This window comes from Lineus longissimus, chromosome 3 (genome assembly GCF_910592395.1).
Source record: "Lineus longissimus chromosome 3, tnLinLong1.2, whole genome shotgun sequence".
Taxonomy (NCBI): Eukaryota; Metazoa; Nemertea; class Pilidiophora; order Heteronemertea; family Lineidae; genus Lineus; species Lineus longissimus.
Genome location: NC_088310.1, coordinates 2598034 through 2615004, shown reverse-complemented (window position 1 = coordinate 2615004; position 16971 = coordinate 2598034). Strand labels below are relative to the sequence as shown.

The 16971-nt window shown below is 42.2% G+C and overlaps 1 protein-coding gene across 2 annotated transcripts in view; it reads left to right on the top strand.

Moving 5' to 3' along the window:
- LOC135485365 (protein dispatched homolog 1-like) overlaps window positions 1–13903 on the top strand; it is a 40418-nt gene extending 26515 nt beyond the window's left edge. For both annotated transcript variants that reach the window (XM_064767304.1, XM_064767303.1), the window contains 3 exons: window positions 4442–4565; window positions 7148–7424; window positions 8682–13903. In XM_064767304.1, the coding sequence (XP_064623374.1) occupies window positions 4442–4565; window positions 7148–7424; window positions 8682–11743 (3463 nt within the window). In that variant the 3' untranslated portion in view covers window positions 11744–13903. The remainder of the gene's footprint in view (window positions 1–4441; window positions 4566–7147; window positions 7425–8681) is intronic.
- The last annotated feature ends 3068 nt before the right edge of the window (window positions 13904–16971 follow it).

Sequence of the window (16971 nt, the reverse complement as noted above, 5' to 3'; positions counted from 1 at the left end):
TCAAATTTGAAGGAAACGACCAGTTTGGGACCAAAACTAGTGTCTTTGATAGAGAGGTTGTCCTAAATAGAGAGGTGTCCACTAAGGGAGGTTCCACTGTATTGTTTCTTGTCCCTGCCACTATTGATTTAGGCCACCGCCTAAAAATGTTTTGCAATCCAAATTTTCATTTTAAAACCTGACTTGAATTGCTTGTGATAAAATAGCGGTTATATATTATAAACAACAAAGTAAGAAAGTCATCAGCCCTCGGCATCATAAACAGAGTCAAAAAATTCTTTAAACCGAATCTCTTGAAGTCAACAACATGCGATTTCTTTGAAAAATATTTTTGTTCAAAGATCGGTTTTGCAGCATCCCCGTGGGAGATATCCCCCACCCCGTATTTTCTTACCGTCTGAAAACACATCGGTGAAGGTTGTGGTTAGGAGATGAATAATATCTACGGCGACCATGGCAACGCTTTGTTTACTCAGCACTGTCGGCCATGCTTTTAAGCTCTTGATGTCTTGAGATGGCAAGAAGAGATATACGGATATGAGATCGTATCATCTGATTAGCTCTTGTTTGGTCCCCTTTGACAAGATCGGTATAAATCCTCATGAAGTAGGATTTAGATGGACCCACTTTATCTTATCTCTTCACTCTTGGCTTTGAGCTTGACTTAGACAAAAATGTTTTGTTTCTAATGGTCATCGCAGGTACCTGCAACAAAAATCAGGTACCTGTGCGAGCTGCGATCAACATCTAACCTGGCGATAACCTTGTCCCCATTTATATTCCTGGGTTGAGGGAAGCAATGTAGGGTTAATGCCTTGCTCAAGGACAGAAAGATGAAACAGGGCTTTCCAAGAGTCGAATCCATGAGCTGGTGCTCTGACCACAATGCCACTGATCTCCTCATTTAGATACAAGCCACCCCTCAAACTCTTCCTGTGTCCAAGTCTTTCCTCAAAGTAACCTTCAAAATTGAAGTAATAATTGCAACTTGCTACGAATGTCCTGATAGATTTTTGTTCCAGTCTTTAAAGAATACTCGATGGTGATAAATCTTTAATATTATTTGATATAAACTCTACGTGGGACATTATTCTGCAATAAAGTCACCATGAATCTTCTATAGAATGAACTATGAATTATGGATTGCACTTAAAATGAGGAGGGACTTACTGCTGGGCTCTGGCTTATGTATAGATTGACGAAATATCACTAGTTCGAGCGCTGTTCTGAGATAGAGAGGGGAATGGTCTTTTGGGGATGCAGAGATAAGTCTGTACACTTTCCAATACTAGGATGCATTGGAAAACATACCGACTTATTCACGTGAACTTTAAAGTAATAAGTTTTTGCAAGAACTCAGTTACAATCATTTGTGCTTGCCCAAACTTATTTCAAGACACCCCTCCTTTACCTTTTGCAGCCAAAACACTCAATTTTTTTTGGTAGCCATCTCAGTATTCATGATGATGATGTTCCCAAACCCTCCATGCTCAACTGGATGCCTAACTGATCAAGTCAATCATTGTTACGTACGATCTATTCCCTATTTGATTCATGAGATGATTTCTACGCATTCCTTCTCTGAATCCCATATTGTTTGATTCTGTGACTAATGCATCGCTGTCATGATGGAGATCTGTATGGATGCCTTAATACGCCATCTCAGCAGCTTCTGTAACCAATAGATACCATCTAAGGCTACAGTAGTGCTCCATCTTGTAGCGTTCCTGCTGCTCTGAATACATGTGGTGTAACTTCAGCATCTTCTTGTGAGAAACGGTGAATATGTCTGTGTACGAAAACTGGCAACGACGGAGCATTCAGAGACGACGGTCGTCTCTTCGCGAGATTAGACAAATTCCTAAACGGCGACCATCGCGAGTTGAAGAAGCCTTCACGCGAGCATGGCGGAAGATTTTAGAAAGGTAACCATTATATGATTTATGTCGATCGTCCCCAAGGTTGCTGTTCGATGATCCATATGTTGTGTGTTGTTGTCGTTGGAAAGGGATTGTACCATCTCGATGAGTGTTGGTGTCTTATTTTGTCCATTTCCTGGACAAAACAATGTTATTTCAATATTGTACTTGTCTTTGCTTGGAAACAGATCATCTTCCCCAAGGTTACTTGTTCGTTCCCTTCCTCAGAGGCAAAATGACAAATGCAACCATTTTGTTTTTACAAAGATTTCCATATTCTTTCTCACTGATGTATTCTTGAGAAGTGGTATCATTGGGATTATTCTTTTAAAAAATGTTTGTAAAATATTGTTTCGTGGATTGTTTCAAGACCGCACTGTTTGTTAAAAAAATTTAAAATTTAAGCTGAATATGAAAATTTCCAATTGTGTATACATGTTTTCTGGCCTAATAAACTTCTGATCGAATGACAAATCATGTGTTGCTGGCGTCAAGATGGGTTACACATGGTGTGACATGTCTGACGTCTCACGCAACACTCCTCTTTGTCATGTGATTGCAAGTTTGTTTGGCCCGAAAGTGAAAACCTATTAGGTACCCTTGATACCTCTGACTCCTAGATCTATCCATGGGAAAGATTAAGTCCACCCATTTAAACACCTGGGATGCTCCTCTATCTTTGAGGCGCTCCCTCTATCTCACCCTCACATACCAGGGTCAGAAGTATACTCCTCTCCACGCACACATTACCTTACCAATTATCATATATTGAGAGACTAAGAAACCTTTTGTATTTATTTGAAATGCGTTTTCGACACAAACTGTGGCAAAGTTTATCCCCAAACAAGAGGGGTTTGTGTTAATGTAGAGACAAGCTTGCACTCCCGCTTGAAGCTTGTGGGTTTATTCAAGGCATAAGCTCTGTATGTGTTGAGTGAAAGGCCCTGAAGCCCAGGATGCCTCTATCTCAGACTCCAGGATCCGCCCTTGATAGATGTCGGTATGCTATGAACTCATTGTCATTGATTGGTAGCATGTCTGTCACCCATCGCCTACGCAAAGCTCTAATGAAATGACTGTCACAAATTGTTCACGCGTTATCCTGAAGATGAAGTGATTGTTTGCTGATAAAGCTCAGAGATAATGTGAATGAAATGAGTTGTGCTGTTTTTGCCCTGGCTGTGGTTGCTACAGCCAGGAGTTGGCTGCAGGCGACTGTAATCATAGGAAGGCTGATTGGGTGTAATAGGTTCCGATCATAAAACACTGAGAGACCAACAGCCGCAGGGAAAACATGAATTATGATTTCGAACACACTGTGTCTGAAAAGGTGATATTATCTAGTAATCTGTTTCATCTTGGATTGCTTCTGCATGCATCTTCCACACCAACCATCTGATAATGGCAAATAAAGTAGGTTTCTTCAAGGGGCTGTGATATCAGATTTAGACTTCTGTGGGTGTGTTATGAAAAGGCAATATAAGCTAGGTGACTTTTTGCCGATTGAAGTTGTGTGGTGAACTGTTTACCATTGTTATTATTCTCAAAAGCCACCTGTTTCCATCAACTGCTTATAAAAATGTTTCCCTACAATGAAGGGAGACATTGTCACCCCGAGGCTTTACATTGTATTTTGTCTGTTATAAAGTGAAATTGGATTTTGTCATATGTCATGTCATTTGTGACTCGCTCTACCAAAACCAGGCGCTTGTCGCATCTGAACTTGACAGGTTGATACGGACTTGTTGTTCATTTCCCTATTGTAGACCTTTTGTGAAATCTATTACAAACTGATTTGGTCACATTTCACAAAAGGTCTACAATAGGGAAATGAACAACAAGTCCGTATCAACCTGTCAAGTTCAGATGCGACAAGCGCCTAGTTTTGGTAGAGCGGGTCACATTTGAGGGCATCGATGTCTCCTCCAACATGTTGATTTCCATGTCATGTCATCTGAGGGCATCGATGCCACATCCCAACATGCTGATTTCCCCGTTGTGTCATCTGTTGGCATTAAACCACAGGAGTCTGGGGTGGTATCAAACTGTGCACCTCCCAGCAGAACAAATATTGAGATGATATTGACTTAATATGATTGTTTGTAACTAGCTCTGGCAAACGGGCCTATTCTCAGCTGTGTATCGTCCCTCTTTAGAAATGAAGAGAAATGAACAGATGTCTTTTTTCCTGATTGTGCCATGAAAGTCCCTATTGCACTGCGTTACCTTGGTAACCTGCTCAATATTTCTCCCTGAGTGATCACTTATTTTTTATAACCGCTTAATTTATAAGCAACCAGAGAAGGAATAGTAGCATGTTTTGTGTGATGAGTTCAATTTCTTAACAAGGTAACGTTTTATATAAAATTGGTATGTGATGCTAAAACTTTTTGATTTTTCAGTTATTCCTGTGTTGTCTCAATAGCCCCAAATGGAGTTTCTAGACATAATCCTACTCGGTTTGAATATCCCAAAAAAGCAACTAAAATGCTAATCTGTGTCCCTGTTCTTTATCATTTCAGTTACTCCCGGGTATTGGCTCACTATCCAGCCTGGGTGATAACAGCAGTCCTCCTGTTTGCCGCGACATGTCTGGTCATCTCCATAGCAATCGGTGATAGGCTTGACTTCTCAGACCCGAAGGCAGTAAGTACCATAGAACCACCTTGGTTACTAAGTAGCACAGTTTACAGTGTTTTATTGCCTGTGCCTCGTTTTGGCGGCAGCAGTCATGGTCGCATCGGTTGGTGCAAAATATGGAAGCATGCAATCCAAATCACATTTGTTTCTTTTGTTTGTGGTGTTTCTGAATAGAAACTGATACCTCACTGTCGGTATTGGGTGGCTCACCAAACAGCACTTGGGTGGAGCTCTCACTTTGCCTAAACCTCAGGTTTGGGTTTGGCCTTTACCTCCCGTTTGTTATCCATTCCCAAAACAAACCAGCTGAACAAACTTGAAGCGTTGCATTGATCTTTTAGACTCGTTAAAGAACAGGGCTTCAGCTAAGAGTGGTGAAATCAAATTATGGTACAATCTCTCTGGTACCATGTTTGTACCTCATATAACCTGATACTTTAGCAGGAACTTTTTCCGCAAAGTGTAATACTAATGACTCTACTCGATCAGTGGGTAAACAGCAATCAGTCTTCGGCTTCTGTTTGCTGACATTTTTCCCGTAAAGCATCTTAAACTAAAGCTCACGACCAGACGCAATTTTTTTTAGTAGACACATGCTTTAAAGGTGAGTTTCTTTCCTTGTGAGTGTAATGAAGCTGTTAGATGAGTGGGGAAACTATAATCAGGAGGAGGGTTCGGCTTCTCTTTAGTTTCTCATCACTTCTGAAAGAGTATTTAGAGCTAATATATTACTTATATCTATGATAAACTAAATCATTTGTAAAACGTACTTTTTTGCCTCCCTAAATCTAGATAATCTTCTTCATAATAAAAAAAACAGGGAAAGTTCTTTTGGAGACTGAAGGTTTTATCGATTTGCCAGTGTAATGGTCTGCAAGGTTTGACATAGGGATATACAATTAGTTTTGGATGGCCTCTTTTCAGATTCTATATATATCCTGCGGTATGTATAATCTAATTAGCCATCCAAAAATAGCCACCCGCCGCTGAACTCAAGAGACATCCCTCCCAAGATGCTAATCGTGGTATCCAAAAATAGCATCATCTCCGACTGCCAGGATTGATTTGGGTAATTTCGTCCCCAAGGTAACAACGCGAGATATTGAGAGATATTTATATGTACCACAAAGAAGATGATTAGCCTGATAGCCAGGGCTCATACAAGATATAACCCTAATAAATTGATGGCTTCTTCTTAATTTACTGACCCGATGCGCTGGCATGGACTTGAGGGATTACTGGCCATTTGAGTGGCAATATGGTTAGTTCTGTCTTGACCCAGGTCATTGGGCCGTTGTTGCCACCTCCGACAGGTTTAATCTTTGTGCAAAGATTGGACAATTTTCAGTATGCTAAGGCATTATTTTGAGACACGGGCCATCATACTCTGACTCACTTAACTTTCCACGAACTGGCAAAATAGACTTGGCCTGTACATGTCAACACTCTGATAAATTGATGGTTTCTACTTAATATACTGGCCCAATGCGCTGGCATGGAATCAGAATTTGGATCAAAGCATGCAAAGAGTAGAAACAGGTGGTCCCAGTCCTGGCATACCATTAAAGAAGACCATGTTCTGATTTTCGATAGGCACTTTCAGTTTGAATAAGTCATAGCTTCTCAAACCATTGGTTCATCTTCCTACGTGCTGTGACCTGTATGACACTTGAGGCAGGGACCCCACGAGTTTCCGCAAACATGAAATGATTTTGTGCATGAACCCTTCATATTGATCATCTGCTGCCTAATCGCGCTGATGACTCTGAGAATTTCTACACCTGTGTTTTAGTCGCCATGACAACGTGTTGTCTGAGAGCATCCTCATCAACACCGGGCCGTGGCTGTCATCATGTAGCATTTTGCACAATTATTTCGCAAATAATACCGTCATATCTCAAGAAACATTCACATTTGAAAATGAAAATCTACAGTCTTCTGATTTTATCTACCAGACGTTTTAGATTTTTATCATCAGCGTATGCATCGCAAATTATGATTTAATTGAATTTGTTATTTGATTTCATTATCTTGACAGAAATAATTAGGGTACATCTTATTGCAGCTTGAAATATGAATGGTTCAGGGTTATGTCCTACTTAGAATATAAAACTCTTTTGACAAAAACGCAATGTAACAAAATGTAAATGATGTTCAAACATTGTAGGAATGGACACTTTTTCAAAGATTTCATTGCTTCTCCAAAAGGTCATTCAAGCTCATTATCACTAAATCACTGCTGCGCCAATTTAATAACCTTCAGACTAAGGTTGATTGTGCGCCCCTACTAAAAGATCAAAGTACGAAACAGTTTGATATTGTTCATCTGTCGTGTTGGGAATGTAATCAAGTGCATGATCGAGGCCAGTCTGTGATTACCATCAAGATTATTAACCTTGTTGAAGGTTTTTTGTTTGAAGTTTAGACAGGTTCGTTAGTGGATTCTTCTGGGGAGAGAAGTGAGGGGACCATGGGGGAGTGGGGTCGGGAGGCGGTTGATTGTGTCTTGGGGAAGAGCTGTGCATAAGTTACCATCGCAAGGCTACCTAAAAGCTCTAAATGTGGTGTTCAAAATCTTCTCATTGCAGGGTTTTGAACCGAGAGGAACAACCATCAGCCAACGCTATCTCAGCTGGGAAAACCTCATCGACCAGACCGCTCGTGATGAAACGAGCGCAAAACTGGCGTACCACAACCGAGGCAGTGCAGGACTTCACGGGCAGAAGGACGGAATGAAAGGGCAACTGCGGACGGCCTTCCAAGCGTCGTACAACACCACGTATAACTACACGTACAAGGACGAGGACTACATTGAAGATGTGGAAATGCCCTTCCAGGCACCGACCTACTTCTGTGACAAGCCCAGTAAGTATGGTCATCTCTAAAACAAGGAACTACATGTGAAATAGGTAGAACTGAAACAGAAACTAACAAGAAATTACAGAAGTTACATCACTTGTTTTCATTAAGGTGGTTTTGCTTCAGAGCCTTATTTCTATTCCACAAAATTTTTTCATGCTGTGAGGCTTCCTTAGTTTCCAGTGGCTGAAGTCATCCATCAGCCCCATTTTCAGATGGACTTGAACGTGAATAACCTTGCAACTATTCCGTCTAAAAGAGATATGCTTTTTCTCCAGGGATCTTGTTGACTCCTGTCATTCCGGTGCTAATGGCTGCCATTGACGACTTTCATTTCCGCTGTATCTCACCTCAGCTGCCATTTCCTCACAGTTTCATTTAACGGAGAAAAAACGGCAACATTTGCATGGCGTAATTAACTTCTCAGAGCTGAGGGGATTACATTTTTCACGAAACAACTTGTTATGCTCTTCTTAGAGAAGTAAATAAACTAGTACCTGGTATTTAGGCTAACTTTTTCATGTTGTGATCTTTAGATACAACTTTTATCATTAAAGTCACAAAGCAAGTGTATATTAGCTCTGCTCTGGGAATACGTGAATGCAATTTTTGTCCCATTTGAATACTGAGGTGAAAGTGTTTTACGCTCGCTTGTACCAGATGAAGTTATCTTGGCTTAGTTTCTCTCATTTTGATGTAGTATCCAGGTTCTTAATCTTTTCTGCAAATGTAAATACCAACGTTCCAAGAGCATTAGAAGTTGTTGTTTTTCCTTCAGCTTGATTCAAGTCTAAGTGTGGGAAAGCAGTTTAGAGACATTCTGAGAACGTGGAGTTATTGACAGTAAAAAATCCCTGTGGTAAATCTTAGCATGCTGACCTTTGACGGGTGAAGTGTTTTCGTCATTTTGGTCTTAGATCGTTTATTGGAAATTTGGCTTACAGAGTTCGTTATAGAACTCTTCAACAACAGAGCAATCCATTGAATGGATAGCTTGTGAAAAAGTTTTAGATAGATCTAATTAGCACAAACCTTTCATTTTGTTTAAGAATAAATTATAACCCTTGTTTTTATCCAAAACACTACAGAGTAGTATCAAGTATGGATTAATTTATACTATACTACTGTAATCTATACTTGGTAGTAAACATATAAAACTGTGACTAACTGTAAGTTACAGCCCTCAGCAAGACTGTTACCTGAGTTCAAATTGACGAGAAATATCCAGTAAAAATCTAACCACATCTATCATTCTCTTTTCAGATGTGAATCACGCCCGTGTTGTTTTTGGTCATGCCTACGGTGGGAACCTGTTCAGTGCCAGTAACATCCACGCCATGTGTGATATCGAGGAGGCCTTCATTCGTCAACAGGAGGCATTCAACAATGCCTGTATCCGCGCGGACCTCCAGGGCCGTGGGCCGTGCTGTAGAAGCTGGTCGCTCGGGAACTACGTAGCGCTATTGGCCAATAAGACGAAATGTCAAGATATCACCAACAGAGATATTGACTATGTCGTGATGTTGCTTAACAAATGTAGCGGGTTCTACTCTAACTTCAGTTTGGAATACAACTGCTGGGATATCAGAAAATATTCACGCCATCCCTGCAGCGTTCATGAGTCGTGTCAGCGGGAGAATGCCATCTTTCATATCCTGCATTACATTACCGATATCGGCTTCATGAAGGACTCAAACAACGAGAAAAACGATTTTCCTTTTCTAAAGTATGCTATAACGTTTTTACCAGTGGCAGCGGGATCTGCTACGGAAACTTTGTACAAAGAGATGGAGAACACTGAGTTACGTCAGGGAGATGTCGAGGTTGTCGCAATAAATTTTGGAATCAAATTTACCCTATTTGATGACTACTTAAAAACTGATACAGTCTGGATTGGCATTTCTGTGACCATTATTTTCCTATCTATATGGCTTTATACGACTTCGCTGTTCATTACGAGTATGACCATCTCAGCTGTTGCCTTCTCGCTGCTTATTTCGTACTTCTTGTATACAATGGTGTTTGAAATTAAGTTCTTTCCGTTCATGAATCTACTGGTGGTCGTGATAGCCATCGGGATTGGTGCAGACGACGTCTTTGTTTACTGTAAAGTGTGGCATCTTGCAAAATCGGAGAAAAATAACGGGACCTTAGAAAAAATTGTCACAGATACTTTGAAACATGCTACCCTTTCGATGTTTGTAACGTCCTTTACGACCGCAGCTGCTTTCTATGCAAACTATGTCAGTGATATCACCGCTATCCGATGCTTTGCAATTTATGCCGGGACTACTGTTGTGGCGAACTTTCTCATGATGGTCACTTGGATACCTGCCACTATCGTCATTCAGGAAAAATACTGTTCGTGTTGTGTTTTCTTCAGCCCTGATGTTTACACGCAGGAAAAGAACGTCTGCTACTACCTCTGTAAGGTGCCCTACACTGTGTATTACTGCCTGTCTGACTGGGCGAGGATATTTTTTGAGAAAATCCTACCATGTGTTGTGATAAAAGTCCGCTATCTTTGGGTGATATTGGGTTCAACTTTTGGAATCTGTGGATTCGTCTTTATATTCTACCACCCCAATCTGAGTCTGCCAAGTTCCAACGAGTTTCAAGTATTTGCCAGTACTCACCCCTTCGAGGTATACGATTACCAAATCCGAGATAAGTTCTGGTTCGAAAAAGCTGCCGGGACGAGTATTCCCATGATGCCTCTGACAATAGTCTGGGGCGTTAAACCGATAGACAATGGCAATAAGCTGAACCCGAAAAATACCGGTGACATGATTCTGGATGATACGTTTGACCTTATGACGCCAAATGCCCAAATATGGTTGCTGAAATTTTGTCGTCGATTGCGCATGGTTGAGTTTTACGATATAAAGCCTGGACTCCAAAGTTTAACGAATTGTTTCATTGAAAACTTCAAGCGTTGGTGGATGGAGCGTCCGTGTATCGACGGGGATGGGAAAAGTTTGGAACCGTGTTGTGTTAAATCTGAATTTCCGTATCAAAGGGACGTATTTTTAGAATGCCTGCGTTTGTTTACACCCGAAGTTGATCGGTTGTCTTATGGCAATGGCCTCGCTGGGCCGAGGTACTCCAAAGAAACTGGTGAAATTGTCGCTTTAATTGTTGAGTTTAGTAGTAACGTTCCATTTTCGTATTCATACGATGAAATGCATCACTTCTTTACGGTGATGAACGATTGGACGAGGAAAGAAATGCAGTCAGCACCACCTGAGATTGCTAATGGCTGGTTCGTCAGCCAGTTAAAATTCTTTGATTTGCAGAATAGTATTGCATATGGCACACCCGTTGCTATTGGTGTTTCTGTGGGTGTTGCTTCCCTATTTGCCTTCCTAACCACCATGAATTTCTTGATTAGTTTGTATTCTATCATAAGTATCGTCATGACAATAGCCATCACCGTTGGATCCCTCGTCCTCTTAGGATGGGAACTAGGTATACTAGAGTCGACCACAATATCCGTTGCAGTCGGCATGTCCATAGATTTCACGTTGCATTATGGCGTGGCATACCGCCTCTCCCCAGACCTGGATCGTGAGATGAGAGTGATCTGCTCGATGGAGCGAATGGGTAGTCCAATCGCCATGGCTGCCCTGACCACATTCCTGGCGGGCTTCTTCATGATGCCCTCAACCATTCTAGCCTACCGTCACATTGGGACATTCATCATGATCGTGATGACGTCAAGTTGGTTCTGTTCCACGTTCTTCTTCGAGTCTCTGCTCCGCTGTTTTGGTCCACGGGGTGGCTTTGGCCAGTTCCATTGGCCAACGAGTAACTGTTGTGATAGCTGCAACAGAGAACATGTCGATAAAACTATATATTCTGTGACCGAAATGGATGAGGAGTTTTCCCTGTCAACCTCTAGTACAAACCACGCAATGGGGAGTGAAACACATGAATTAGAACCGCTTACAAATCATAAATCTTTGACCCCTCATGACTCGCAAAAAAAGGCCAAATTCCCTCGGCGGTTGAGTCGTGATCTTCAGCGGCGTTTGAGCGGTTCGTCAGCTGGATCCCGGCGTGATTCAAACCCTGGGTTACGACGGGATTCAAACCCTGCGTCACGCCGTGATTCCAACCAGCGGCGTAATTCGAGTCCAAATCCAAACAAACCAATAACTGTAAATAAAATGAGGGAGGATAGATCTCCGAAGCGGGGTGAGACGGAAGGGGCCTCGGATGTCTTGCCAGAAGTATTCGAGCATTTCACTCCAGCAGATGACAAAAACAATGGGTCACCTGACCAAAACAAGATTTGGATAAGACGGTCTGAAGTTGAAGTATGACACAATATAAACCTACCCCAGAATCTTTACTCCTCTATTTTCTATCCTGATGTACCGACACTTTTGAAAAAGTCTGACCAAAGTATATTTTCAAGTTTATGTTGATGAAATGGATACTGTAAAAGCTTGTTTGTAGATGGGTCAATTCTAATCAATGTAATGCCAGTTTCGATGCATTTCATGCATCTCAAATCATTGAAATGAGGTCGTACACAGAGAAATGATAACTTGCCCTGCTTTTGCCTGTTGGGATTGGATGTCATAGCTTTACCACAAGAGCATTATAGGAGGGGGAGACATGTTGAGGGGTGCTTAACTGCAATGTTCAGCAAACTTGTCTGTTATTGTTTTGTTTTGATCTATTATTAAAGATTAAGTCTTTATTCATTGTTGCAGATATGTGTAAATCTGCTATTTTATCTTTTGCTTGCATTTATAATGTAGAAGAGCAATATTATGTTTCTTTCAATAAAATTATATGTTTGTAGGACTATTGTCTTCATGGTGTCCCAAAGTAGCATGCATTGATGTTCGTCTGACCAACTAACAAAACTTAACTAACGGTGTTTCGGCAGTATTTTAGAGGGAAAAGTTTAATAATTTTATCAGAAAATTTTCCAATTTTTAGGGACATTCGGACACAATTCCCTCACTTTCAAAAGTTCTTTCAGAAATTTGATGGAGTCGACATCAGTCATGTACTTTGGGTAACCAGTTAGTCATTTATGCAACTCTTTTTTGGTTTTATTAGTCAATTTTGTGAGAAATCATATCTTTGATTTCCAAATCTTGGGTTCGATATTCTTTTGTCATTTTATGATTCAAGCTATTCTGTATTATTTTCTTGTCAGGTATGATCTTAAATTCCATTTAAATGAAACCTTGTACACTTTATAGTATCTTGGCCAATGTATTATATGATTAGTTTCTTTTTATCACCTTCCACGTGTGACTTTGGCCCTATATCAAAAACTTTCTTACTTTAAAAAAAACAGACAGTTGAACTGTCCTTGATAGAGGAGTCCTGGTTAAAGAGGTCAAATTATATGGAAATAACTAATGTTCCTAATACAGAGGTTATCCTGGTTAAATAAGTTCCACTGTGTGTAAAAATGCTATCAAGCTGGGATTACATAAGTTGAATGTAAGTGACCACTCCCAAAAAGGGCTCCAAAATAAATGAGGCCGAGAAAAGTTTACAAACTTAAACCTTAGATGAGGCCACAGAGAATGCAGCTTGAGCTCTACTTGTGCTTTATCAGCTCTTTGTGTAATGATGCTGTACATTTGCTGCAGGGTTAGTTGCATTTCTAACCCAAATATAATCTTCAAATATCAAAATATATAAGGAGAGCTTATATATTTTTGCTAATATCCATTATTTTAGGGATATTTAGATGTGCACCTCTACCACTTTCCCTTTGAGGGGTGCCTTTTATCAAGTAAGGGAATAGTGCATTAGAAACCTGAAATGAAAATGTTCTTGCCAATTAGGCAGTTTTCCATAAACATCAATAAAATTAGCAAAAAAGGCATAACAATTGTAAGTTGGAGGTAAGCCTTCCTCTTTTTAGTGGGAGAAATGTGCTTTGTTTCATTAATTCAAGTTGAAGGGGCCCAAAACATTAACCACATCCCTTACTTGATATGAATATTTGTACCTCTATAGATAAAAGTTTGGAAGAAGGGGTACAGATCCTTTATTTTCTTTGCTTGGCTCTCAAATTTCATTTTGAAGGAATCGGTGTTCACTGTGGGACTTGAGTATGCAGGAGTAAATCAGGGGTTCTCTAAGTGGAAAGTTGTGATGAACTATAGATATTATGAGTTATGTTAGTTATATGTTCACATTTGGGGGGAAAACCAATTTAATGTTTTTGAAGAGAGATTTTTAATGGAAAGTAACTGGATGGTGCTGGGGACAGAGGCTAATCTGTGGAACATAGATATGCACCCTCATGGCCATAAAGATTGATGACTCTTAAATCATCATCCTGCTCTTGGCAATGTAGTGGACATCAATGTCCCAAATGTTAACCCAGCTATAGACTAGAGTTTTGCTGCCTGCATGTAATGATGGAAGTGCCTGATGTATATAAATGTATCGTGTACCGGTCGATTTTAAGAAGGAACATCTTTGTAAATATTTTGCAATAAATTTTCTCATTAAAGGAGCACTTGTTATTTTCAGTTTATTAAAGGAGGATATGGGTATGACAAGTTGTATGATTCGCAATGGGCCTAACAGCAGCCCTTGCTGTCCATCCTCTCTGCCAAGCCTACATTCTCCATGCAGTCAGGAGATGAAAATGTAGTTCCATCATACTCCATTAGAGGGCCAGGATGGACCAAACAACCTGAACAGCATTAGGACCTTTCTATCTCGCAGTGCTCATAAAGACATGACCACTAATAACATGGTGAAAGATATGAGACAGTCACAACCAGACTGAATCAAGCCTGGCTGCCCCCACCATCTTGTCCACAACGAGAGAGATGAGACAGTCACAACCAGACTGAATCAAGCCTGGCTGCCCCACCATCTTTTCATCACATTGGGAAAGATAAGACAGTCCCAACCAGACCAAATCGACCTGGCTGCACCACCATCTTGTTATCATCAAAGTGAGATAGATGAGAGAGTGCCCCTCCATGAGAGAGATGAGACGGTCACAACCGGACTGAACCAAGCCTTGCTGTCCACCATCTTGTCAACACAGAGAGAGAAGAGACAGTCACAACCAGACCGAATCAAGCCTGGCTGCCCCACCATTTTGTTGACGCGGTGAAAGAGATGAGACAGTCACAATCAGACCAAATAGGGCCTGGTTGCCCCTCTATCTTGCCAACACAAAGAGAGCGATGAGACACGGACCCATCCATGTCTACACTGACGGGTCCTCTCATAATGCTGTCATGGATGGAGGATGCGGAGTTTTTGTCAGACGCCCTGACAGAGAATCGCACTCCATCGCAGTCTCTGGCGGAAATGGCCAACTGCGAGTGTGGCAACGGAGAACAGACCCCAGAGCACATCCTTCACACCTGCCCACTTCTAGAGCCGGCACGCGGGAAGTTTTGGCCCGACGAGACAACACCCCATACGAAGCTGTGGGGAAACGGTGACGACCTGACGCGAACCACCCGTTTTGTCGATGCATCCACACTACAGATCTGATATCTGCATGATCAACCGGACGATGAAGAAGAAGAAGCAGAGACAGACATAGCAGGACCGAATCGGACGTGGCATTTCAATTATCTTGCCAACACGCGAAGACAGCCGAGACAGTCACAGCCAGACCGATTGGCAGCGTCATTTTCTTCCCAACACATTAAGACTAATGACACAGTCTCAATCAGACGTAATTGAACCTGAGAGCAGCCAAAACATGACGGATTCCGATCTGTCCTGTGAAAGTGGTGAGACATTCACGAGCAGACCATATCGGCCTTGGCTTCCCAACCATCACGTCAATACGATGAGAGAGATGAGACAAACACAACCCGACCGAAGCGGCCCTAGCATCACCACTGAGCTAAGACACACTGGAAGAGATGAGACAGTCACAACCAGACCAGAACGGGCATTGCTGCCATACCATCTTGCCAACACAGTGAGAGAGATGAGGCACCCACAATTGTTGACAAGACGATGGAGAAGCCCGGCTCGAATTGATCTGGTTGTGAAGGCTTCATCCCTCTCCACATGTTAGCAAGGTGGTGGAGCTGCCTGGGTCGATTCGATTTGGCCGCGACCATCTCATCTCTCTCATCGTGTTGACAAGATGGTAGAGCAGCCTTGCTGCATCCTGTCTGATGGTACCTGTCTAAACTCCCCCACTGAGTTGTTAGCAAGACGATTGAGAAGCCAGGCCCAATTTGGTCTGGTTGTGACTGCCGCATTTCTCCCGATCGGTCTCTCTCACTGTGCTGGCGAAGGTGTGGGGGTGGGAATACCCAGGCCTGATTCTCTTTCATCATTTTAACATGACGATGGTGCAGCCAGGCCCGACCCATCCAAGTTTTGGTTGTCTCATCTCTCACCGTTTCGGCAAGACGTTGTAGCTGCCGGTGTAACGTGTTCTTAGTCTTTCCCGTCATTGTTTGGAAATGTTGAAAGACGGATTACCTTGGAGCCGATTTGGTCCGGATGTGACTGCCTCACCTCTCTCAACATGTGAGCAAGACGGCGGAGTTGCATTAGCCGACATGATCGTGACGGTCTTATCTCTCTTATCATGTTAACCATATGGTGTAGCAGCCAGGCCCGATTTGGTCTGGTTGTGACACTCTCAACACTTTCACTGTGTCATTCGCAGTGGAGATGCCAAAGTCTAATTTGGTCTGGTTGTGACTGTCTCAGCTCTCTCACCGTTTCAGCAAGACAATTGAGCTGCCGGTGTAACGGTCTTGAGTGTTTCAGTTTCGGTGTCGTTGCCCTTGCTTGTTTAGGAACGCTGAAAGACGGACTGACACGTCTCTTTTCCCCGATTGAAAAGTCATGGCATCTCTTACATTAGCTGTCTATTACATGGAAACAATGAAGTATGGAGAACAAAGATGTCACACCGGCGCCCTTTCAGTCTGGTTGCCACTGTCTCACCACTTTCACTGTGTCAATAGGCTGATTAGCGCTGTGAAGATGCCATAGGGCAAAGGAGGTTTGACCGTCTCATATCTCTCATCGTTTTGTACGCAAGAAGGTAGAGCAGCCAGGTCCGCTTTGGGCTAGTCGTAACTGATTCATCTCTCTCTCCATATCGGCAGCCTGGTTAAGCTGCCCGGGTCATAGATTCGGTATGGTTGTGACTGTCTCGTCTATCTCACCGTGTGGACAAGATGGAGGGGCAGCCAGGCCCAATTCGGCCTGGTTGTGTCTGTCTCATCTCTTTACAATGACATTATCGCAGTGGAGACGCCGAGGTCTATGCGAGTTGCTTGTGACCGGCCAATCGCAATCATCGCATTGTTGGAGGACGATGTAGTAGCCATGCTCGGTTGGGTCTGTTTGTGACTGTCTCATCTGCCCAGGCCGATTAGATCTAGCTGTGACTGTATAATCTTTGTAACTATGACATAACACAATGGAGATGCCAGGACCAATTCGGTCGTACTGGTTGTGACTGTCTCATCATCACGGTGAAACTGCTAGGTCTGATTTGGTGTGGTTGTGTCCATCTCATCTCTCTAACCGTGTTGTTGGCAATGCGATGGAGAACCCAGGC